This window comes from Somniosus microcephalus, chromosome 1, assembly GCF_052327205.1.
Source record: "Somniosus microcephalus isolate GS21.2 chromosome 1, FLI_Smic_1.0, whole genome shotgun sequence".
NCBI lineage: Eukaryota > Metazoa > Chordata > Chondrichthyes > Squaliformes > Somniosidae > Somniosus > Somniosus microcephalus.
Window position 1 is genome coordinate 126174878 of NC_140987.1, and position 24321 is coordinate 126199198.

General features: G+C 44.5%; 1 protein-coding gene across 1 annotated transcript in view; it reads left to right on the plus strand.

Annotated features, from left to right (window-relative positions):
• frmd3 (FERM domain containing 3) overlaps positions 1-24321 on the plus strand; it is a 457194-nt gene that overhangs the window by 312166 nt on the left and 120707 nt on the right. The window contains exons 7-8 of the mRNA XM_085985481.1: positions 18167-18254; positions 21302-21400. Of these exons, the coding sequence (XP_085841607.1) occupies positions 18167-18254; positions 21302-21400 (187 nt within the window). The remainder of the gene's footprint in view (positions 1-18166; positions 18255-21301; positions 21401-24321) is intronic.

The following is a 24321-nucleotide window of genomic DNA, read 5'->3' on the forward strand; positions in this document are numbered from 1 at the left end:
CGGTCATGAAGAAAACGTTGAATAATGATAAATCTGAAGAACAGAGAAAAATTCGCATCTGTGGGGACTTCAAGTTGACTGTAAACCCGGTTCTTCACATGGTACAGTATCCTCTTCCGAGGATAGAAGATATTTTCGCCTCACTATCCGGAGGGAAACGTTTCACCAAAATTGACTTGGCACAGGCATATCTACAGATGGAGGTTGAGGAGGTCTCTAAAAAGTATCTCACGATAAACACACACAAAGGCCTGTACCAGTACAATCGACTGGTTTTCGGAGTAGCATCAGCTCCAGCTATCTGGCAAAGAGCTATGGAGCAAGTCCTGCAAGGGATTCCAGGGACTCAATGCTACCTAGACGACATCCTTGTAACAGGAGAAAACGACAACGAGCACCTTGCCAATTTGGAGCAGGTGCTCACGAGGCTGAGAGAATGGGGCCTACAAGCAAATCGGCCCAAGTGTGAATTTTTCCAGAAACAAATATCATATTGTGGCCATGTCATTAACGAAGAAAGGTTGCATAAGTCACCTGAAAAAATTGAAGCGGTCGTAAAAGCCCCCGCGCCTGAAAATGTCTCACAATTAAGGTCGTTCCTGGGATTAATAAATTACTATCATAAATTTTTACCGAACTTGTCAACGGTTCTGCACCCTCTTAACGTACTGCTACAAACGGGAGTAATTTGGAAATGGAGCGAAGACTGTAAACGTGCCTTCCATAAATGCAAAGGCTTGATCACGTCCAAGGAAGTGTTGGCTCCTTACAACCCATCACTGCCAATCAGACTGGCGTGCGATGCATCCCCTTACGGCGTGGGAGTGGTATTATCGCATAGATTCCCTGATGGCTCAGAGCGGCCGACAGCTTTTGCATCACGCTCATTGAACTCAGCTGAGCGTAACTATGCCCAGATCGACAGGGAGGTACTCAGCCTGGTGTGGGGGGTGAAGAAATTCAACCATTACCTACAAGGACAAAAATTTACCTTGTTGACTGACCATCAACCCCTCGTCTCCATATTCAACCCTAAAAAGGGCATTCCCATTATGACAGCGCAAAGGCTACAGAGGTGGTCCCTTTTCCTAGGGGCACACCAATATGACATAGAATACAAAGGAACAAAACTGCATGGGAATGCTGACGGGTTATCGTGCCTACCTTTGCCAACGGTAGAAGAAGCGCCTACAGTGGACCCAGTGGAGATGTTCCACTCGACCATAGTGGAATGTCTACCAGTGACAAATTCTACCATTGAAAAGGAAACGAGAAGTGACCCGACTCTCTCACGAGTCTACGATTTAACGGTGAAGGGATGGCCAGCACATGGCGAACCACTGTTGCCAGCATTCTCGCAAAGAAGAGAACAGCTGTCAGTGTGCCAAGGAACCTTGATGTGTGGATCCAGAGTGGTGATTCCACCCAAACTCCAGGATAAAGTGCTAAAGGAGCTTCACGAGGGGCATCTGGGTGGAGTGAAAATGAAGAACTTAGCCAGAGTGTTTGTGTGGTGGCCAGGTATCGATGGAGACATCGAAGAAATGACCAAGAGCTGTCTAGGATGCCAGGAGGTCCAAAACGCCCCACCACAAGCCCCTCTACATCCATGGGAGTGGCCCTCATCTCCATGGCAAAGGGTACATATCGACTTTGCTGGTCCATTTATGGACTCAATGTTCTTAATCGCGGTGGATGCACACTCCAAGTGGCCGGAGGTAATAAAGATGTCCTCCACCACCACGGAAAAAACCATCACAGTATTAAGGACCATATTCGCCAGGAATGGGCTGCCTGAACAGATCTGTTCTGATAATGGACCGCAATTTGTATCCGAAGAATTCAGGAAGTTCTTAAAAAACAATGGGGTTAAGCACTACACGTCCGCCCCATACCATCCCGCCACCAATGGATTAGCTGAAAGGTTTGTCCAGACCTTCAAGAAGGCCATAAAGGCCATGGGTAATGAAGACATAAATCTACAACATAAGGTAGATAACTTCTTGTTTGCGTACATGAATGCAACACATGTGGTTACAAACCAAACCCCCGCCATGATGTTTTTCAATAGAAGACTAAGATGCCGGCTGGATTTGATCAAGCCAAACGTCAGAAGGGACGTAGAGAACGGCAATTTCAAAGCATGAATGAAAGGCCAACTAGAACCTTCCAGATAGGTCAACAAGTTTTGGCCCGGGACTACCGTACCGAGAAATGGCAGCCTGGAACTATTTGCACACGACTAGGACCGCTGATGTATACCGTGGACATTGGAGAAAGCATAATAAGGCGCCATGCTGACCAGATCATAGAGTCATCTGAAAAGGGACAACCTACACCACAACTCTATACGCCTAGTGATGAAGCAGAGATACCCATAGTATCTACCTCCGATCCGGTGATACTGGAACCAGATGAACCCGACACTGGCATTCAAGCCGAATCGACCTTGCCAAAAGAACCTACTACACCACCGAAACCTATTACACCACCGAGGCGTTATCCGGACCGAGTCAGGAAGCCTCCAGAGAGACTGAATTTGTAATTGATTAACTTCAGCAAATGTGTAGATTATTGTTCTTGTAAAAATGTTATTTAATGATTACTTAAAATGTTATGTACTATTTATCTAAAAGGGGAGGAATTGTAGTGTATGTACCTTTAAGAGGAACTATGGGCTGGATTTTGCTACGGGGGCGGGTTGGAGGTGGGAAACCCACATTCGGGCTTGATGTCCCGCCTCCATGGAGATGTGGCCAACCCACTGGATTTTCCTCTGATTGACCTTGTTGAGCCCGCCCTGTGGGCTCAGCAGGCCAATTAAGGGCCACCCGGCAACAGGTGACGTCAGAGATTGACATTTCATCTGTCAAAAGCTTTTGGCAGATGAAATATCAGTGTTTAACAGCTGTTTGAAGCTGTCAAGCACTGAATACTGCTAATTCAGCCTCAGTCCTTTCTCAGGATAACTTTAAAATCATTTTGCTGCAGAAACCAAGAAGCTGATTTTTTTTAAAAATCGGAGCTTCTGTGGTTCTTGCAGCCGACTCCCGACACCGGAATGCAGGACTCCTGTAAAGGTAAGTAAAAGTAAGTTAAACTTATTTAAACACTTTAAACACTTGCAAAACACTTACCTTTGCACTCCTGCACCCCTCACTCACCTGAACACTGGGCATCTCGACCCCTCCAAGACCTCAGACCCACGTCCCGCCTCGAAAACTTTTCGTGGTTTGGAGCTGTCGGGAAGCCCACAAACCAGCAATAAAAATCGCGAATAGGCAAAAAACTACCTGTTAACTACCTGTTAACAGGCAGTTTAATTGCCTTTAATCCCTTCCCACCTCTGGGAGTCGGGTTCCAGCACTTGTCGGCAACCCGACTCCTATGAAATTGACATGGAGGCGGGTTGGAGGCGGGATGGGGTCGGGACCCCCGGATCTCCGATTTTTATCGCCCGCACGCCTCCAACCCGACTCCAGGGGCTTAGGAAAATCCAGCCCTATGTTTTTTTGAAGCCCCTGTGTACTGTAGTACCGGTAGTGACCACTCGGGTATATAAGCCTGTATAGCGTCTTGTATAGTTAGTTCACCTCCAGACTTTGTTCAGTAAACACTTGTTAAATCAACTCCTGCATTCCGTGTCTCCATTAACACATGGATTCAACAGGTCCGGACGCGATTCCTCTCCATAGAGCACGTGCTAGAAACAGGTTTTAAGCTACAGCAGGTCAAAAGCCTGCACTCTGATTTTCACGACCGGACAAGCGCCGAACGAATAGCCTTCCTACTGGAACATTGACAGAAAACCTTCCGAAAGCAGGTTACTATTCCTTCTACTGTTTCATTGCTGATATCAGGCCTTGTAATATCCATAGGTTCTGCAAAACTGCGTTTACTGGTTATAAACGAGGCTTTCGAAACCAAAGAGAGCACTGCTCTCCTGAAGATTGAGGGGGTTTATTGCCGCGAGGAAACGGAATTTTACCTGGGCACGAGAGGTGCCTACGTCTACAAAGCAAAGAACAGCACTGTCACTCCTGGTGGTAAACCACACAAGACTCGTGCTCATTGAAACAGTGGCATGGTCCGTGCCAAGTCCAGCAGTAACCTGCCTACCAGGGCTATGGGGCACAGGATTCGTGCGAAGCTGTACCCATCAAGGATGTGAAGCGCTGCTGCACGTCAATTGACAATAAATAGCAAATGTTTCCTAGTCTACCTGGTTAAGGTCCAGTTCCTTTGGCACCGCAAGGCACAGAGTTGAATGTAATGTTGAGATGAGACATCACCGATGACTACTGTCCGCTCTACTATATGAAATGGCGTTTCCCGGAAGCCTCTCAGTGATTTCATGTAATGAAGGTGACCATTTTCTTTGGAAGACACACACGGAATATTAATTGCCCAAAAGAACAACTACGTGGCAGTCTCGCTCAGTGAATCCTTCAGGTTGGCTTGATTGGGAAATATTGGAATGAATCCACAGCTCAGCCTCCTTACACCATCGCTACGGCCAACGGGACTCACAAACCATCCTTTTTAGGATCTGCCTTTGACATGCGTGTGATTGATAGCCCAGTCCTCAACAGACAAGTAGAGCAAGAGTCAGAAATGGAGCTCAAGATGCACACCCACTTGCTCAATCGCTTCCTCAATGTTGCTGCCTCACCCGTTTTTAGTTTCAAACACTTTGGCAGGGGTAATCAAGGGGTAAAATTGTTGCGTCACCGTGTGGACAGTGGCTCTTCCAATTGCCTTCCTGATGAAGAACTCAATTTGGTCACTCCCGTCAGTGAAGAGGACGTAAAAAATTAGGCTCAACGCAGGGCCAGTTAACCTTTTAGTCCAACTATCATCCTAAAAGCTCCTCACAGCTTCGAAGCATCAGAAATTCAAAAACGAAAAAGGGACAATCCTTGCTATTTACAGTCGAACACCCAAGGAAACATGTAAACAACTACTAGAGTATTCTTTGACGAGTTATAACTTCCTGTATCTTCACTCTCTGTTGTGTTACCGTCGTAGCACTACGGCACGCACCGTCCCGTGCGTTCCAGTCTCCTGCAGATTTTGTCAGACTGGGGACTTTGTGTTTTTCCTTTTTCACTAACATCGACAAAGCCATAATCTGCCTGCCCGGCTTGCAAGCCACCATGAGTTGGCCAGCATATTTTGATATCGCCCGCCTGACCATCAACCGCCATTGTCGTTACGGCACACCAGGTACGATCGTCCACTGCCATGACACGGCCCGCTGTTTCGCCCAGGCGCCCGTTCGAACCACGGGCTGCAGAGGTCGCACGTCTCCACGGTCCTTCACTTGACGGATACGTTTTATTCGCCGTGACGCGCGTAAGGATCCGCTTATGACCAGCATCTTCAGACCTCGCCCGCCAAGTCGAGACAGCACGCCCACTGAGACCACCTGCTCGTCAGACCATCTCATCTTTGGACTTTCGTTAAAGCGAATTCTGGGGGGGCGCATGTTGTGGTTCCACCGGGTGTCCCTTACACATATAATGTATATATAATTCACTTTAACCTAACTGTACGTGTATTACTTACCTGTTTGGGCCGTTGCCCCTTTAACTTACCTGTGGGGGCCGTTGCCCCTTTAAGACGTGCCCTAGCGCGCTGACGTCACGTCACGCATTACGTGACGTACGCGCGACGGCCGTCGGCCCGACTCGGCCTTCCATGACGGCCGCCTGCACAGCCCGGCCTACCGCGACTTCGCATCGGCCGGCAGACATGAGCGACGCGATCCCCCATGGCAAGCGCCGGCACAGCTTGGCCTCCAGCTCCTGCTCCCGCGGTCGCGACTTCGGCCTCAACGGCCAGCCTCCGCACCGGGTGAACGCACCGACGTATCGGCGCGGGTCACGTGACCGCCCCAAGCGTGGGCCAACGCGCTAACGTCAGGACGCGGTCACGTGACACCCGCAGAGCGGGAAAACGCGACTGAGCGTGATGGCATCATCACGCTCTCCCGAGGACTACGGACTCAGTCCTCGTGGAGTCCCCGTCGGGGCAAGACCTACATCGCGGTGTTCCTGCATCCAGCCAGCTTACCTGTTGTATTTCGTCTGTTCAAGTGATTAAACAACTTATTTATCGTTCATCTGAAGTCGAACTTAATTATTTAGTAGGCATTCGCCCTCAGAGGTCAACACGAATACCTACAACTATACACTTTCGTGTGACATGTTGGTATTTTGCAACCCTACTCTCACAGTGAGAAACAAGCAAATGCGGTTATTGTCAGCACAAAACCAGTTTGAGCGAGATTATACCTATGTCCTGCCAGTTGCTTAACTCAGCCTTAACCTAAATCTTCTAAAACACCCTTTACCTCCCTTATTCTTCCTAAGCGTAAATTTTTGCCCTTACACTTACGCTCAGGTGAATGTTGACAAAGAGAGTCAACAGTGACTCACTATCAACACACACAAGGGACTGTACGCATACACCAAGCTGCCATATGGTGTAAAGTCCTCTCCCATATTCTTCCAGGCTACGATGGATAAAATTTTGCAAGGAATTCCAAAATGCTTATGCAATCAAGACGATGTGCTGATTGCAGCAAGCAGCAAGGAAGAAAACCTGGAAGTGTTAGAGTTACTGCTTCAAAGGTTAAATTCCCACAATGTCAAATTGAAAAGGAGCAAATGTGCTTTTGTGCAGCCTGAGGTTGTGTACCTTGGTCTGAAAGTTGATGCAAATGGCTTGCAACCAGTTAAGGAAAAGGTTGATGCTGTCATCAATGCTCCAAAGCCACAGAACGTGTCTGAGTTAAGATCTTTCCTTGGAATGGTCCAGTACTATGCACGTTTCTTACCTGAGTTAGCGACCATGTTAGCTCCATTGCACGAGCTCCTCAAGAAGGATGTCCAGTGGAAGTGGACAAAAGTGCAACAGGAAGCTTACGATGCTTGTAAGAGAAGTCTCTCTAGTGATGCTCTACTTGCGCACTACAACACAGAGCTTGAGCTTAAGTTAGTGTGTGGTGCTTCTAGCTATGGTGTGGGAGCTGTCATAAGCTACATAATGGATGACAGCCAAGAGAAAGCAATCGCATTCACATCGCGAACCCTCACAAAGAGCGAAAGAAATTAAATGCAAATTGAAAAGGAAGCACTCACCATAGTGTTTGGAATCAAGAAATTCCAACAGTTCCTGATCGGCAGAAACTTTACCCTGATAACCGATCATAAAACTGCTCCTAGCAATATTGGGGCCCAAATCTGCCATTCCTGCAATGGCCGTATCAAGAATGTAACGTTGGGCAGTGTTGTTGTCACAATATGACTACATGATTGAATATCGCACTTCAAAGCAAAACGTAATCGCAGATGGTTTGTCCAGGTTGCCACATGAAGACTCGTGTTGGGAGTGAAGGTGAGATTTTCACGCTAGGTGCAGTTGACAAAGACTTTCCCGTGAATGCAACTGAGATTGCAAATGAGATTCAGAAGGACTCAGTACTGAAAAGAGTGTATGAAAACACCTTGAATGGATGGACTGATCAGTGTCTGGACACAGAGTTGAAACCATTCCATAACCGTCGTACTGAATTGTCTTGTGAGCAAGGTTGTATCAAGTGGAGAAACAGAATGGTGGTACCTACTTCTTTGAGAGATAGAATTCTGGCTGAATTTCATACTGAGCATCCAGGGATCGTCAGTATGAAATCAATTGCAAGAAGTTTTGTTTATTGGCCTGGATTGAACAGTGATCTTGAATCACTTGTCAGCAAATGCAGCGTTTGCCAAAACTGCAGAAACAAACCACTCAAGACTCCACTACAACCCTGGTCATGGCCAAGTAGACCTTTTCAGAGAGTACATCTTCTGTAGACTTCTATGAGAAAGCAAATGATTATTTCCTGGTACTTGTAGATAGTCACTCAAAGTGGATTGAAGTGAAACACATGGGCTTAAATACTACAACTGAACGTACCATAGATGAGTTGAGGTCTATCTTCGCATGTTATGGCTTACCCGAAGAGCTTGTTTCGGACAATGACCCTCAGTTCCGTTCTGCTCTATTTCAAGAGTTCATGAAATGGAACGATATCAAACTTACTCTCGTTCCACCATATCGTCCAGCTTCAAACGGAGCAGCTGAAAGGTCAGTCAGAATAGTAAAAGAAGCTCTCAAAAAGCAATTGTTGCAGGGTTGTTCGAGACTCAGCATGAAGCAATGTTTGCCAAATTTCTTGCTAAAGTACAGAACTACTCCGCACACTGCAACTGGATATACCCCAGCAGAATTCTTGATGAAGAGGAGATTGAGAACATGATTGAGTCTTGTTCAACCAAATTTGGCCTCAAGTGTTGAACAGTAACAGTTGAGTCAGAAACGTTATTATGACAGCAATCGGAAAGAACGTAGTTTCAGACAAAACTAGTGTGTTCGTGTTCTCAGTTCCCCTGGCAAGTCAAGTTCACACAAGTGGGATATAGGAACTCTGGTGGAGTTTGGTGGAACCAAGAGATATTTGGTTGAGATTGGTAACAACATCCAAAGTGTTCATGTAGATCAAATGATCTCTGCTAGAGATGAACCAAGACGTGATCTTGAACCATTTGATCATGAACACATACATGAGTTTGACTCCGTTCAGACTTCAGAAACTGAAGTACCAGGTTCAAATAAATCTGAGATAGAAACAGGATCATCTTTGAGTTTGGAACCAGAACAAAACAGCCCGAAAATTGGGTCAACACCAAAACCTTTTGTAAGGAGATCAGGAAGACTCCATAAACCTGTTATTAAACTGGATTTGTAGTTCATTTGTAGCATTTGTAGTTGATTTAAAAGAAAATAAAAGCCAGGAGTTTTTGTTATGTGGTACATGTAATGCTGGGAAAGGTGGAACCATAGTTTTGTTGTGTTTGAGGGGGAAATACAGGTTGAGCGTCCAAATCCAGAGTTCCGGAATCCGGAATGATCCGGACTCCGGGACAATTGGTGGCAGGGTCGTCTGGAATCCGTAAAATGTTCCAGAATCCGGACAGCCTGAGGAAGGCTTACCAATAACCAGAAATATCGCAACCTGGGCCCAGGCATTTCCGGACTCGGAACGTGTTTCTGATGTCCGATATCCGGAAATATCGCAACCTGGGCTCGGGCATTTCCGGACTTCGGATATCAGGAACACGTTCTAAAATCCGGAAACACATGAAAACCAGCTTGGCCTCGGTCCCGAGGTTGCCGGATTCGGGACGCTCAACCTGTATGTGCATTTTTTAAGGGGAAAGCAGTGTAATGTATTATCACATGGTTTGTCACATGATTTAGTATGAGTATGCGCAGTTCACTCTGGCCGAGTAAACTAGCTCCTGGACTAGCAACTCATTCTGTCTCTGCCCTTCATTTGTTCTACCCACATATATTACAATAACGAACAGAAAACCTTTCTTTAAAAGTTTCTTCACAACTGGATCAGCCCTGTGCCTGTACAGAATCTCACTCACGGCTTTAAATATTGGCAGGCCATCACAACATCAGATCTCATTTCATACTTTTAACTGTCCAGCAAATATATTAACATAAGAACATAAGAACATAAGAAATAGGAGAAGGAGTAGGCCAATCGGCCCCTCGAGCCTGCTCCACCATTCAATAAGATCATGGCTGATCTGATCCTAACCTCAAATCTTCTATCACTCTCCATCCACCCGATACCATGTGATCTCCCGGGAGAGGCGAAAAACCAGATACAAAACCCAATGGCCAAATTGGGAGAAAAAAATCTGGGAAATTCCTCTCCAACCCATCTAGGCGATCGAAACTCGTCCAGGAGATCACTCTGTCCCTATATTTTCTACAGTACTTACCTTCTGTAAAGGCGATCTCCACCCCAGCCAGGAACAGGAATAAAACCATCTCCTGAAATCTAACACAGAATTAGAACACAGTAGGAGCAGAACCAGGCTACATGGCCCCTGGGCCCACTCCACTACCCACAGGGCCATGACCATTCCAAACCTAGACTCATGTCCAATTTCCTGCCCGCTCCCCGTAACCCTTAATTCCCTTTACTTCTAGGAAACTATCTATTTCTGTTTTAAATTTATTTAATGATGTAGCTTCCACAGCTTTCTGGGGCAGCAAATTCCACAAACCTACCACCCTCTGAGTGAAGAAGTTTCTCCTCATCTCAGTTTTGAAAGAGCAGCCCCTTATTCTAAGATTATGCCCCCTAGTTCTAGTTTCACCCATCATTGGGAACATCCTCACCGCATCCACCCGATCAAGCCCCTTCACAATCTTATATGTTTCAATAAGATCGCCTCTCATTCTTCTGAACTCCAATGAGTAGAGTCCCAATCTACTCAACCTCTCCTCATATGACCACCCCCTCATCCCCGGGACTAACCGAGTGAACCTTCTTTGTACTGACTCGAGAGCAAGTATGTCTTTTCTTAAGTATGGACACCAAAACTGTATGCAGTATTCCAGGTGTTTTTATATTCTATCCCTCTAGCAGTAAAAGCCAACATTCCATTGGCCTTCTTGATCACTTGCTGCACCTGCATACTAACTTTTTGAGTTTCGTGCACCAGGACCCCCAGATCCCTTTGTACTACAGTACTTTCCAGTTTCTTGCCATTAAGATAATAACTTGCTCTATGATTTTTCCTGCCAAAGTGCATAACCTCACACTTTCCAGTATTGTATTCCATCTGCCAAATCTCTGCCCACGTACTTAGCCTGTCTATGTCCCTTTGCAGGTTTTTTATGTCCTCCTTACTCACTACTTTCCATCCCATCTTTGTATCATCTGCAAACTTTGATATGTTACACTCAGTCCCCTCCTCCAAATTGTTAATATAGATTGTAAAGAGTTGGGGACCCTGCACTGACCCCTGCGGAACACCACTAGTTACTGGTTGCCAGTCTGAGAATGAACCATTTATCCCAACTCTCTGCTTTCTGTTAGAGAGCCAATCCTCCACCCACGCCAGAATATTACCCCCAATCCCGTGATTTTTTATCTTGAGCCATAATCTTTTGTGTGGCACCTTGTCAAATGCCTTTTGGAAGTCTAAATACACTACATCCACTGGTTCCCCTTTATCCACCCTGTATGTTACTTCCTCAAAGAACTCAAGCAAATTTGTCAAACATGACTTCCCCTTCATGAAACCATGCTGAGTTTGTCCTATTAAATTATGTTTATCCAAATGTCCCATTACTGTCTCCTTAATAATGGACTCTAACATTTTACTAACCACAGATGTTAGGCTATCAGGCCTATAGTGTCCAGCCTTCTGCCTACTACCCTTTTTAAATAAGGGTGTTACATTAGCAGTTTTCCAATCTGCCGGGACCTTTGCTGAGTCCAGGGAGTTTTGGAAAATTATTACCAATGCATCCACAATCCCTACCGCCACTTCCCTCAAGACCCTAGGATGCAAACCATCAGGTCCAGGGGATTTATCCGCCTTGAGTCCCATTATTTTACCAAGTACCACTTCCTTAGTGATTTTAATCGTATTTAGCTCCTCCCCCCCCTACAGCCCCCTGTTTGTCCAGTGTTGGGATATTCTTAGTGTCCTCTACCATGAAGACTGATACAAAATAATTGTTCAACGTTTTTGCCATCTCCATGTTTCCCACCATTAATTTCCCGGTCTCATCCTCTAAGGGACCAACATTTACTTTAGCCACCCTTTTTCTTTTTATATAACTATAGAAACTTTTGCTATCTGTTTTTATATTTTTTGCTAATTTACTTTCATAATCTATCTTCCCTTTCTTAATCAATCTTTTAGTTATTTCTTGCTGTCTTTTAAGGACATCCCAATATTCTATCCTCCAACTAGATTTGGCTACCTTATATGCCCTTGTTTTTAGTCGGATACTATCCTTAATTACTTTACTTAGCCACGGATGGGTATCTTTTCTTTTACACCCTTTTTTCCTCAGTGGAATATATATTTTTTGGAAGTTGTAAAATAACTCCTTAAATGTACACCACTGATCATGTACCGTCTTACCCTTTAATTTATTTTCCCAGTCCACTCTAATCAATTCCGCTCTCATACCTTCATAGTCTCCTTTATTCAAGCTCAGCACACTTGTTTGAGATCCAACCTTCTCACCCTCTAATTGAATATGGAATTCAACCATGTTATGGTCACTCATTCCAAGGGGATCCTTTACTAGGACATTTTAAATTAATCTTGTCTCATTACACAGGACCAAATCTAAGGTTGCTTGCCCCCTGGTCGGTTCAGTTACATACTGCTCAAGAAACCCATCCCTAATACACTAAATGAACTCATCCTCAAGGCTGCTCTGCCCAATTTGATTTGTCCAGTTAATATGATAATTAAAATCCCCCATAATTATAGCTGTTCCCTTATTACAAGCCTCAACTATTTCCTGATTAATACTCCGTCCAACAGAGTTGCAACTGTTCGGAGGCCTATAGACTACGCCCACTAGTGTTTTTTTCCCCTTTTTATTCCTTATCTCCACCCAAACTGTTTCACTATCCTGCTCCTTTGACCCAATATCATTTCTCTGTATTATAGTGATTCCTTCCTTTATTAACATAGCCACCCCATCTCCCCTCCCTTCCTGCCTGTCCTTCCTGATTGTTAAATAACCTGGTATGTTTAATTCCCAGTCATGGTCACCCTGCAGCCATGTTTCTGTTATGGCCACAAGATCATACCCATATGTCATTATTTGTGCCGTTAACTCATTCATTTTGTTATGAATGCTACGTGCATTCAGATAAAGAACTTTCAAATATGTTTTGTAACACTTAGTTCCTGTTTTTTCCCCTTTTAGTACTTTACTTTTTACTCCATACCTTCTGTCCCTTCCTGACACGTTCTGTTTTTTAATTCCCCCACTGCTACCTAAGTCTATGACCTTCTCCGTTGTCATTTCTATTATTTGCTCTCTAGAAACCTCCCCCCCACTAATTAGTTTAAAGCCCTCTCTACAGCCCTAGTTATATGATTCGCCAGGACTCTAGTCCCAGCACTGGCCAAGTGGAGTCCGTCCCAATGGAACAGCTCCCTCCTGTCCCAGTACTGGTGCCAGTGTCCCAAGAAGCAAAACCCATTTCTCCCACACCAGTCTTTGAGCCACGCATTTAACTCTTTAATTTTATTTATCCTAGCCAAATTCGCTCGTGGCTCAGGCAATAATCCAGAGATTATTACCCTTGAGGTTCTGTTTTTTAATTTGACCCCTAGCTGCTCATACTCCTTTAACAGAACCGTCTTCCTTGTCCTATCTACATCGTTTGTACCAACATGGACCACGGCAACTGGATCCTCCCCCTCCCACTCCAAGTTTCTTTCCAGCCCAGAAGAGATGTCCTTAACCCTGGTACCGGGCAGGCAACACAACCTTCGGGACTCCCGTTCTTGACTGCAGAGAACCCTATCTATCCCCCTAATGATAGTATCCCCTACCACTACAACATTTCTTTTTACTCCCTCCACTTGAATGGCCCCCTGTACCACGGTGCTGTGGCCAGATTGCTCATCCTCCCTGCAGTCCCCGCTCCCGCCCTCACAGGGAGTAAGAACCTCGATCCTGCTTGACAAGAGCAAGGGCTGTGGCTCCATCAACACTGCCTCCTGGATCCCTGTACCTGCCTCACTCGTAGTCACACCGTCCTGTCCCTGACCACAGATTACATCTGCATTAATTAATTTCATAGGTGTGACCATCTCCTGAAACATAGAGTCCAGGAACTTCTCCCCCTCCCTGATGTGTCGCAGTGTCTGAAGCTCGGTCTCAAGCTCTTTAACATGGAGCTTGAGTTCCTCTAGCAGCAAACACTTATCGCAAATGTCATCACCGTGAGCCTCAATGGGGTCCACCAGCTCCCACATTTCACAACAGTGACACATCACCTGTTCACCCATATCTGTGTAATTAATTAAATTTATTATTATTAGATATGAAGACCCTCTGCCCCGATATAGATGGTACTATTACACCACTATTCAATAGGACTTACCAACTTAAAGGAATAAAAGAGAAGGAAGAAAACCAACCAAACAGCTGATCACCAACCTCCTCCTTGAATACTGTCTGTGGGGCCTGTTTGGTTGACTCGTCTCGCTGCTCCGCTTCCGCAGTGCTGTCTAAGCCTGGGAATGGGGAACAAAACAGAACAAAAAACACACCCTCACCTCCCACTTGCCCGAACTCTCCCTCTTACCAAACTCTAGCAGCACTCAATGCACAGCACTCCGTGCACAAGCACTAGTCCTGCCCCTTTTATACCCGGATTCTACTTCCGGTTTAAACTCCCCAACAGTTTAATATACACTTAAAAACTAAACTCACTTCAAATAATTAACTTTTTAACACACTAAAATTCACAAAATACACTTAAATGACTTTTCTCCCTCTTACCAAACTCTAGCAGCACTCAATGCACAGCACTCCATCCGATTGATGAACAAGTGAATAGCTAGCATGAATATAATACATGTATATACAATAGATATGATACTATACTAACTTCTTGAAAGGAAAATAATTTTTCACAATATCTATGCTAAACTATTTTGTTACACTTAAGTGTTATATATTACTTTATATATACAAGTGTCAGCTGGTAACACACTCACCTCTGAGCCAGAAAGTTGTGGGTTTAAGCTCCACTGCTGACTTAAGCACATATGCTAGGCTACACTTCAGTGCAGTACTGAGGAATGCTGCATTTTCAGTGCTGCTGTCTTTTGGATGAGACATTGGCCTGGATTTTTATTTCAGCGTTCACCTCGCTGACAACTGGCCACAGACTTTCTGCGGTTTGTTAGTGGGGATTTCCACTAATCTGGCGTCTTTTCCAGTGCGGTGCCCTCTACAGGGGTTCTGTGGCATCTGTGAACAGGGCACGCAACAGTGGGGCTCTTCAACCAAACAGATTGAAGTATCCTCAATGAGACACAGGGGCCTAGAAATTCGATGCTTTAACGCTGGCCGTTAAGGCTGGTTTTGTAGAAAAATTGGCGACCGCCTTGTTTCTGCCCACTTCCGGTGCGGGACATGGTGGCCGCCATTTTGGTAAGGGCCATAGTGCTGACGTTGACAGCGCTGGCCTCCCAAATTTAAATAAGCAGATCATGATGTCAATTGGCGTGCAATGCCTGATTTGGCGCCATGACTGCTAATTTGGGCATTCTCGCTCTCCATTATGCTGTGTCCTAATCATGCACAGAAAAGCGTACGTGAAGGAGCCCTTCAGAGACACTGTCAGCGCTTCTTAAAGAGACACACACATCTTTCAGGTAAGTTTGGATTTCAGCTTTTGGACTTAAAAAAATTATTTTATTGATGTAGTGGCTTGGTGCAATACATTTAAAACATTTTTGAAGTGTGCAAGGAGGCGGCTGGACACCTGCAAGGCTTTGGATGGTAATGGAAGGCCTCTGAGAAGACAGAAAATGCTGGAGATACACAGCAGGCATGGCAGCATTGGTGGAAAGAGAAACAGAGTTAACATCTCAGTTTGAGATGCTGCCTGACCTGCTGAATATTTCCAACATTTTCTGCTTTTATTTCAGATTTCAGCATCAGCAGTATTTGGCCTCTGAGAAGATCACTTGCTCACAGTCCTGGGGGAGCAGATAGTGATGAAGCAGAGGCAGCAAAGGGGACTAGCTGCTTGCAGAGGGAAGAGGAAGACGCAGAAGAGGAAGATGCAGAAGAGGAGGAAGCGGAAGGAAGGAGGTCACCCAGACAGCCCCCTTCTGGTCGGGATATCGAATCCCGGATATAAGTGAACACCGCAATCCCCCTTATGTTTTGTCTTTTCATGAGACATTAAACCGAGGTCCCGGTTGCTCTTATATGTAGGCATAAAAGATCCCATGACACTATTTGAAGAAGCGCAGCGGACTTCTCACCTGGCCAATATTTATCCCTCAACCAACATCACTAAAACAAATGATCTGATCATGTATTTTATTGCTGTTTGTGGGACCTGGCTGTGTGCAAATTGGTTGCCATTTTTCCTACATATGCAGGTGACAGCCATGGGTCAGTGGTAGCACTCTCGCCTCTGAGTCACAAGGTTGTGGGTTCAAGTTCCACTTCAGGGACTTGAGCAAAAAGTCTAGGCTGACATGTCAGTACTGAGGGAGTGCTGCACTGTTGGAGATGCTGTCTTTCGGATGAGACATTAAACTGAGACCCAGTCTACCTTCTCAGGTGGAGGTAAAAGATCCCATGCCATTATTATGAAGAAGAGCAGGGGAGTTCTCCAAGATGTCCTGGCCAATATTTATCCCTCAAACAACACCTTAAAACAGATTATCTGACCATTATCACATTGCTGTTTGTGGGAGCTTGCTGTGTGTAAATTGGCTGCTGCGTTTCCTACATTACAACAGTGACTATACTTCAAAAGTACTTCATTGGCTATAAAGCACTTTGGGACGTCCGGTGGTCATGAAAGGCGCTATATAGAGTCAGAGAGTCATAATAGCACAGAAGGAGGCCATTCGGCCTATCGAGTCTGTGCTGGCTCTCTGTAGAGCAATCAGTCAGTCCCATTCCCCCTCTCTATCCCCATAGCCCTGCAAGTTTATTTCCCTCAAGTGCTTATCCAGTCTCCCCTTGAAAACATTGAATGTCTCCGCTTCCACCACTTCCGTCGGCAGTGAATTCCATGTCCTCACCACTCGCTGTGTAACAAAGTTTTTCCTCACTTATTCCCTGTATCTCTTGCCCAAAACCTTAAATCTGTGTCCCCTAGTCCTTGTATCATCAACTAGTGGGAACAGCCTTTTCCTGTCTAGTCTATACAACCCCGTCATAATCTTGTACACCTCTATCAAATCACCCCTCAATCTCCTTTGCTCTTAACGAAAACAAATCCAGCTTTTCCAACCTGTCCTCGTAGCTAAAATCCCCCATCCCTAGAACCATTCTGGTAAATCTCCTCTGCACCCTCTCAAGGGCCTTCACATCCTTCCTAAAGTGTGGTGACCAGAACTGGACATGATACACCAGTTGTGGCCTAACCTGCGTTTTATAAAGGTAGAAGCAATGGAAGGGGTGAAAATTGATCGACAGGATGTACTAGAAAGGCTGGGTATGCTTAGAGTGGATAAGTTGCCTGGTCCAGATGATTTGCATCCCAGGTTGCTAAGGGAATTGGGGAGGAGATAGCAGAAGGGCTTGCCATAATTTTCCAATGTACCCTAAATGCGGGGGAGGTGCCTGAGGATTGGAAAGTGGCAAATGTGACACCATTGTTCAAGAAAGGGTATAAGGACAATCCTAGTAACTACTGGAAGCGCCCCGCCTCCCTCTTGGGGCGCTGCGAGGGAATACTGCGGCGCTACGTGCCGCGGTATTGCAGGCCTTCCTCCCATTCTTAAAGGGGAGGGGCCTTGCGCAGCGCGACCCAGGGCCCAGCTGCGCCACCAGGGATCGGAGTGCTGGCAAAAGAGCCCGGCACTCAAGAGAAGTGCCGGACTCATGGAGCGCAGCCGGCACTCCACGGGGGTGGGGGGGGATGCGGGAGGGTGCTCAGGAGGCCGGGGACGGCAGCGGAGGCAGGTGCTGGCAGGCGGCCAGCAACAAAAATGGCCATTCGGCACCTCGCCTTTAAATAGCGCCGCCTGGCCGCATGTAGGCCCGTCGGACATAGCGTCCGGCGGTAAGTCAGGGTGCGCTAACGAAGATTGCGGCCGGGGTGCTGTGCACAGTGATGATGTCATCGCCAGCGGCGCAGCACCATGGGGCACTAACGGTTACCGCTGTTGCTAACCTCCCGCTGAATTTCGCGGGAGGTGTTGGCGGCGCTGCGCCCGGGCGCTAGTTGCTTTACGCCCCGTTAGCGCCCTCTTAGGGTGGCGCAAAGCAACTGAATTTTTCCCCCTATGACTAAATACAAGTCTTTCAAGTATTTCTTATTACAACAGTGACTACATTTCAAAAATACTTCATTGGCTGTAAAGTGTTTTGGGATGTTTTGAGGTCATAAAATGGGCTATATAAATGTAAATTCTTTCTTTGTTTGTCTCTTCCCTCCAGATGAGATTTTAAATTCATTATACTACAGTACATGACCCTTCATTCTTTTTCAAATAATCTACATGAATATTTTTTGAATCAACATTACTGCTTTAATGATAAAAAATCTATTTAATTATTCTTTTAGGGGACAGACTGCAGCTGTTGCTGAACTGAACCTGCTGCAGAAAGCTCATACATTAGAAACCTATGGCGTTGATCCCCATCCATGCAAGGTAGCAATAAACTGTTTCACTGTTTGTATGCAGATGACCATTGTAGATTTCTTCTAGTGTTAAAACATGTACTGAAAACCATAATTTTATAAAAAGTAAAAATAAAAGGAAAAGGTACAAATGCTGGAATAAAAACAGAAAATGCTTGAAATACTCAGCAGGTCAGGCAGCATCTGTGGAGAGAAAAACAGAGTTAATGTTTCAGGTTGATGACCTTTTGTCAGAGCTGGAAAAGTTAGAGATATAACAAGTGCAGAGGCAGGGAAAGGGAGGAGGGGAGGAAAGAACAAAAGGGAAGGTCTGTAATAGAATGAAGGCAGGAGAGATTAAATGACAAAAGGTTTGATTGTACAAGGCAAAAGGAGATGGTAATCAGACAAGTAAAGAAACAAAAGATGGGTCTAGAAGAAGTGTAAATGGGAATAGCAGAATCATCAACAGCTGCTGTCTGAAAAAATAGGGGGCAGAGGTTATGATCTGAAATTGTTGAATTCGATGTTGAGTCCAGAAGGCTGAAAAGTGCCTAATCAAAAGATGAGGTGTTGTTCCTCGAGTTTACGTTGAGCTTCATTAGAGCAATGCAAGAGGCTGAGGACAGAGAGGTCAGAGTGGGAGTTGAGTGGAGAATTAAAGTGACAGGCAACCAGAAGCTCGGGATCACGCTTGCAGACTGAATGGAGGTGTTCTGCAAAGTGGTCACCCAATTTGCACTTAGTCTCCCCAATGTAGAGGAGACCACATCGTGAGCAGTGAATACAGCATACTAAATTGAAAGAAGTACACTGTTTCACCTGGAAGGAGTGTTTGGGGCCCTGGATGGTGAGAAGGGAGGAGGTAATCTGAAATGAAAAGAAAATGCTGGAAATACAAGGCAGGTCAGTCAGCACCTAAAAGGGAAAGATAGATTAACAATACCCATGATGAAGTGTCTCACTTAAAATTTCAGTTGTCTGTCTCTTTCAGATGTGACCGATCCATTATGCAATTCCAATATTTTCTTTTTATTTGACTTTTTTTTTACTGTGAGTTAGTACAGCTTTTATTTCAATAATCTCCTCTCTTAAATCAAATATTGCAGAAATGCTATCTCAGTGTAACTGTACAAATTTGTCTCTGGTAAGACCATTTCAGTCCTCTTGATGAATGTCTTCCATATTTTTATAATGCTTTTGATGTTGCCTTTAAACAAATTGGCTTATTAAATCACTGACAGTACCAGCTGCAGTCATCATACAGACGTGACTAGAATAGATAAATTATGATTCCTTTTGTTAGGTTGATGTTTTTATGCTTATGAGCTTTTGAAACCACAGAAGTCCTGTGAAGCGATGGAGGCTTGTTTTTGATTCTCCTTTGGCAGTGACAGTCTAGTTTTTATTACAGGTAAACAGCAAGCCCATTTGGTGAAAATATATTCGTAAATAAATCTGACACACAGGAAGTACTGAAATCAGGCAATTTTAGTTTATGAAGAAAGAAAAGGTCAAGTTGAAGTTAAATATAATTAATCTCACAAGTAAATACCATTGTGCTAAATATTAGCAACAAAATTCAAGAGTGCAGTTATGTTCATAGGAATTCTTACAATTAACCTAACTGTGTATTGGTTCACATTTTTGTATCAATATTAGTGAGCATGAGTAAAATGAGTCATAAATAATGTGATCTACAAAAGGGAAATAAGTCATAAATGTACTTACAAGTCCTTTTAGATGTTACTATAGAACATGTTTCATTATGAAAAAAATTGTAAACAATTAATCATGGCTTTTTAGTGTCTTCACATGATCTTTAATCTTCAAAAAGATCATTTGCATTTCTAATTGATTTAAAAATCTATCTTACACTATTTCAAAAGATTGTGAGCACAACATGAAGTTTTAATGTATAACATAAGAGTAAAGATATGTGGGATTTTTATTACAATGCACCAGTTTATATTGTCTGATTGATTGAGCACTTAATGCTATCTTGTTCCATAGTCACTGTTTTTCAAAATCTATTGATTTAGATTTACTCACACTATGTACTTCTGAATGGAAAAAAACCCACTCTTACAAAGAACGTTATCTTAATTTTATTGTGCTCTGCAGATATGCGATAAACGTTTTACCTCAGCTTTGCCTTTTCTGTTAATTACAGTGACCATCATTCACTACATTTATGTGTCCTCTGTTGAGGATTCTTTTCAATATAACCCTAATTACCATTCTTACCCTATAATTTTAACTAGCAAGTCACAATACTGGATTCACAGGGGGGCGATTTTCAACTGGTCCCTGCACTTTTCCCGCCTGAAAAACATGTAGCTGACAGAGAAAAATTGGGGGAAGGGAACCTTGGCCACGCCTTGGATGCCCACGGTCCGTCTGTTCCAACTTTCAGGCAGGCCTGTAAGTGGGTGCCTGGCATGCCCGCCTGTTTCAGGCTGGAGGCTCTTTAAATATGCAAATCGGGTCCTACATCCATTTTACCAGGCGGTGAGTGGTGTAACCAGTGGTCCATAAAGGGACTGCTGGCGGCCACTCCCCAAAAGGGGCCCAAACTACTTTTTATTTTATTTTTGTGGAGCCAATCTTTTCTTAGTTTGCAACTGTGTGATATAATGATGCGAATCTTGCTGACCCACAGGAGGCTATCATGAAGCCTTTACCAGCTTTGGCTCTTTTCCCTCCCCAAACAAATCGTTTTGACAAACATTTCTATGAAGATTCTGTCCCTTTTGTTTGTTCAGATATTATGCGTCATTCGATGCCTACTACTATTTTAAGTTTTGTCATGGTTGCACCATTTGTATATAATTTTCTGAGTGAATCCTTGGGATTATTACACTTAACACTGAAATCTTCATCAGAACAATTGAGAACTTATTTAAATCTTTAAATTCTCTCACACTGAAGTTTAAATATTAGACAAATACCAGAAGAAATTAACTAACATTAATTAGTAACTAACCTCTTCACTTGGAGTCATTAAATACAGTACAAACTAAAACCCAATGTAATTCTCCCATCCATAACCCATTTTCCCTTTACTCCTAATCTCAGCCAGTGTTTACGTGCAAACAGGCTGCCGTAACTTCTCCAGAAGTGCGGCGGAGAGGGAGCAGCTCCGAAGAAATTCCCAGCCAATGTTTCCAACGCTCTGTAAGTTACTGTTTAAAATTTAGGTTGCACATTTTATCAAACATGCATCAGCTTTTTAGAACATTTCATTGATTCCCCTGCAAACACAAGAATTTCCAGGAACAGGAAATTAGGCACAATCAGTTCACCCCTTTATAGATCATAGATCAACCATGACCTGCCTGCCTTTTCAAATACCTTAATTCTTTTTCATGCTCAGAATGTGAGCTTTGCTGGCATTAATCTAGTTGCTCCAAGTTTGATACAACTAAGTGAATTCAGACAAGATATGGGACTTATATTTTCTTCCATTTTTAAACTGAATTCAAATTCTGAAACTGCCATCATGGGATTTGAACTCATGTTTTTAAGATATTATGGGCTAGATTTTCAGTTGCTTGCGCCAGCAGTTAGCGCCTTAAGAGAAGTGATTTTCGGGCGCTATGCGTGTAGCGCCCGGGCGCAGCGCAGTTTGCGCCCCGCCCCAAATTAAGTTGCCCGTTAGCGCCGGCGCAAAGTTTAGCGGCCGCCCGGATGCGCGCGCAGAAAATGACGTCACATCCTCGTGCAACGCCCTTTGGCCACCCCGAATCAAAACTTCAGTCGGACCGCCCCATTGTGCGGCTGGCGTCCAGAGCGTTTGTAAAATGGAACGCAACACACCTTGGGGAGCGCAAATTAAAGGGCACTCCTCCTGCACTATAAAAAGCAGTCTGCATGTGTTGTGTGGAAGGATCCAGTGTGTTGTTGTGAGCGGTGTATTTATGTTTCCGGCCACCACCACCACCACCACCACCACCACCACCTCCTCCTCCTCCTCCTCCTCCTCCTCCTCCTCACCCCCAGACTCTGCCTTTGAAAAAAACACATGCACCCTTCCCCTTTAAGAGCTCACTGGCACCAGAGTGTCTGCCGTGCGCTGCGCCCGAGCTCGGGTGTTGCGCTCTGCACCGCCGGCTTAGCGCCTAAAGATAGTAGTGGAACGCCTCTTTTAGCGCTCCACCAACCTCTTAGGGCGAAGCCACTGAATTTCCGGCAACGGGGCGCTACTTTGGGGCGGGCGCTAACTTCGGGCGGGCGCTAAGGTTAGCGCCCCAAAACTGTCTATACTGAAAATCTAGCCCTATGAGTCTAGGAGCTCGGAATTATGAACCCAGTAACATAACCACTACACTACCATGCCAGGCCTATTTTTAGTGCGCAATACATCTAATTCCCTCTTGAACCCACTTGTACTGTCTGCTTCAATGGCCTACTGGCTCAATTCCCATCTCACTCCTAACTTCTTAATTTTTAACTTCTGTTTTCATCCTTCATAATAATAAATAATTTAACACAATAAAATTTTGACTAGGCTGTTTGAAGAGTTCTCCTTTCCAAAGAAAACAAGTCCAACTTCCTTAACCTTACATAAGAACATAAGAAAGTAAGAAACTTAAGAAATAGGAGCAGGAGTGAGCTATACGACCCCTCGAGCCACCTCCGCCATTCAGTAAGATCATGGCTGATCTTCGATATTAACTCCACTTTCCCACCCTATCCTCATATCCCTTGATTCCCTTAGTGCCCAAAAATCTATCAATCTCAGGCTTGAACATACTCAATGATTGAGCATCCACAGTCCTTTGGGGTAGAGAATTCCAAAGATTCACAACTCTCTGGTGAAGAAATTTCTCCTCATCTCAGTCCTAAATGGCTGAACCCTTATCCTGAGAAAATGACCCCTACTCCTAGACTGTCCAGCCAGGGGAAAAAGCCTCTCAGCCTCTACTCTGTCAAGCTTTCTAAGAATTTTATACGTTTCAATGAGATCACCTCTCATTCTTCGAAACTCCAGAGAATATAGGCCCATTCCACTCAATCGCTCCTCATAGGACAACCCTCTCATCCTCGGAATCAATCTAGTGAACATTCGTTGCACCCCCTCTAAGTATTTCCATCCTTAGGAAGGAGACCAAAACTGTGCACCATACTCCATGTGTGGTCTCACCAAAGCCCGATATAATTGCAGCAAGACTTCCTTGCTCTTATACTCCAACCTCCTTGCAATAAAGACAATCATACCATTTGCCTTCCTAACTGCTTGCTGTAGCTGGATGTTAACTTTCTGTGATTCGTGTGTAAGGACACCCAGGTCCCTCTGAATACCAACATTTACTAGTCTTTCAACCTTTAAAAAATATTCTACTTTTTTACTCTTCCAACCAAAGTGGATAATTTCACATTTCCCCACATTATGTTCCATCTGTTTTCTCTTCTCTCTTCTTAGGCAGTCCCTCGGAACCGAGGATGATCTGTACCGTCTTGCCCAATCACTTAACCTGTCAATATCCATTTGCAGCCTCTTTGTGTCCTCCTCACACTTACTTTCCCACCCATCTTTGTATTGTCAGCAAACTTAGATATATTACACTCGGTCCTGTCATCTAAGTCATTGATATAGATTATAAATAGCTGAGGCCCAAGCACTGATCCTTGTGGCACTCCACCAGTTACAACCTGCCAGCCTGAAAATTACCTGTTTATTCCTACTCACTGTTTTCTGTCCGTTAACCAATCCTCAACCCTTGCTAATATATTACCCCCAATCCCATGAGATCTAATTTTATGTAATAACCTCTTGTGGCACCTTATTGAATGCCTTCTGAAAATCCAAATATATTACATCCACTGGTTCCCCCTTATCTACCCTGTCAGTGGCACCTTCAAAAAACTCTAATAGATTTGTCAAACAGGATTTCCCTTTCATAAATCTGTGTTAACTCTGCCCAATTATATTATTATTTTTCATGTGCCCTGTTACCACATCCCTAATAATAGATTCTAGCATTTTCCCTGCTACTGATGTCAGGCTAATTAGTCTATAGTTCACTGTTTTTCCTCTCCCTCCTTTCTTGAATAGCGGGATCACATTTACTATCTTCTAATCCACGGGGACCGTT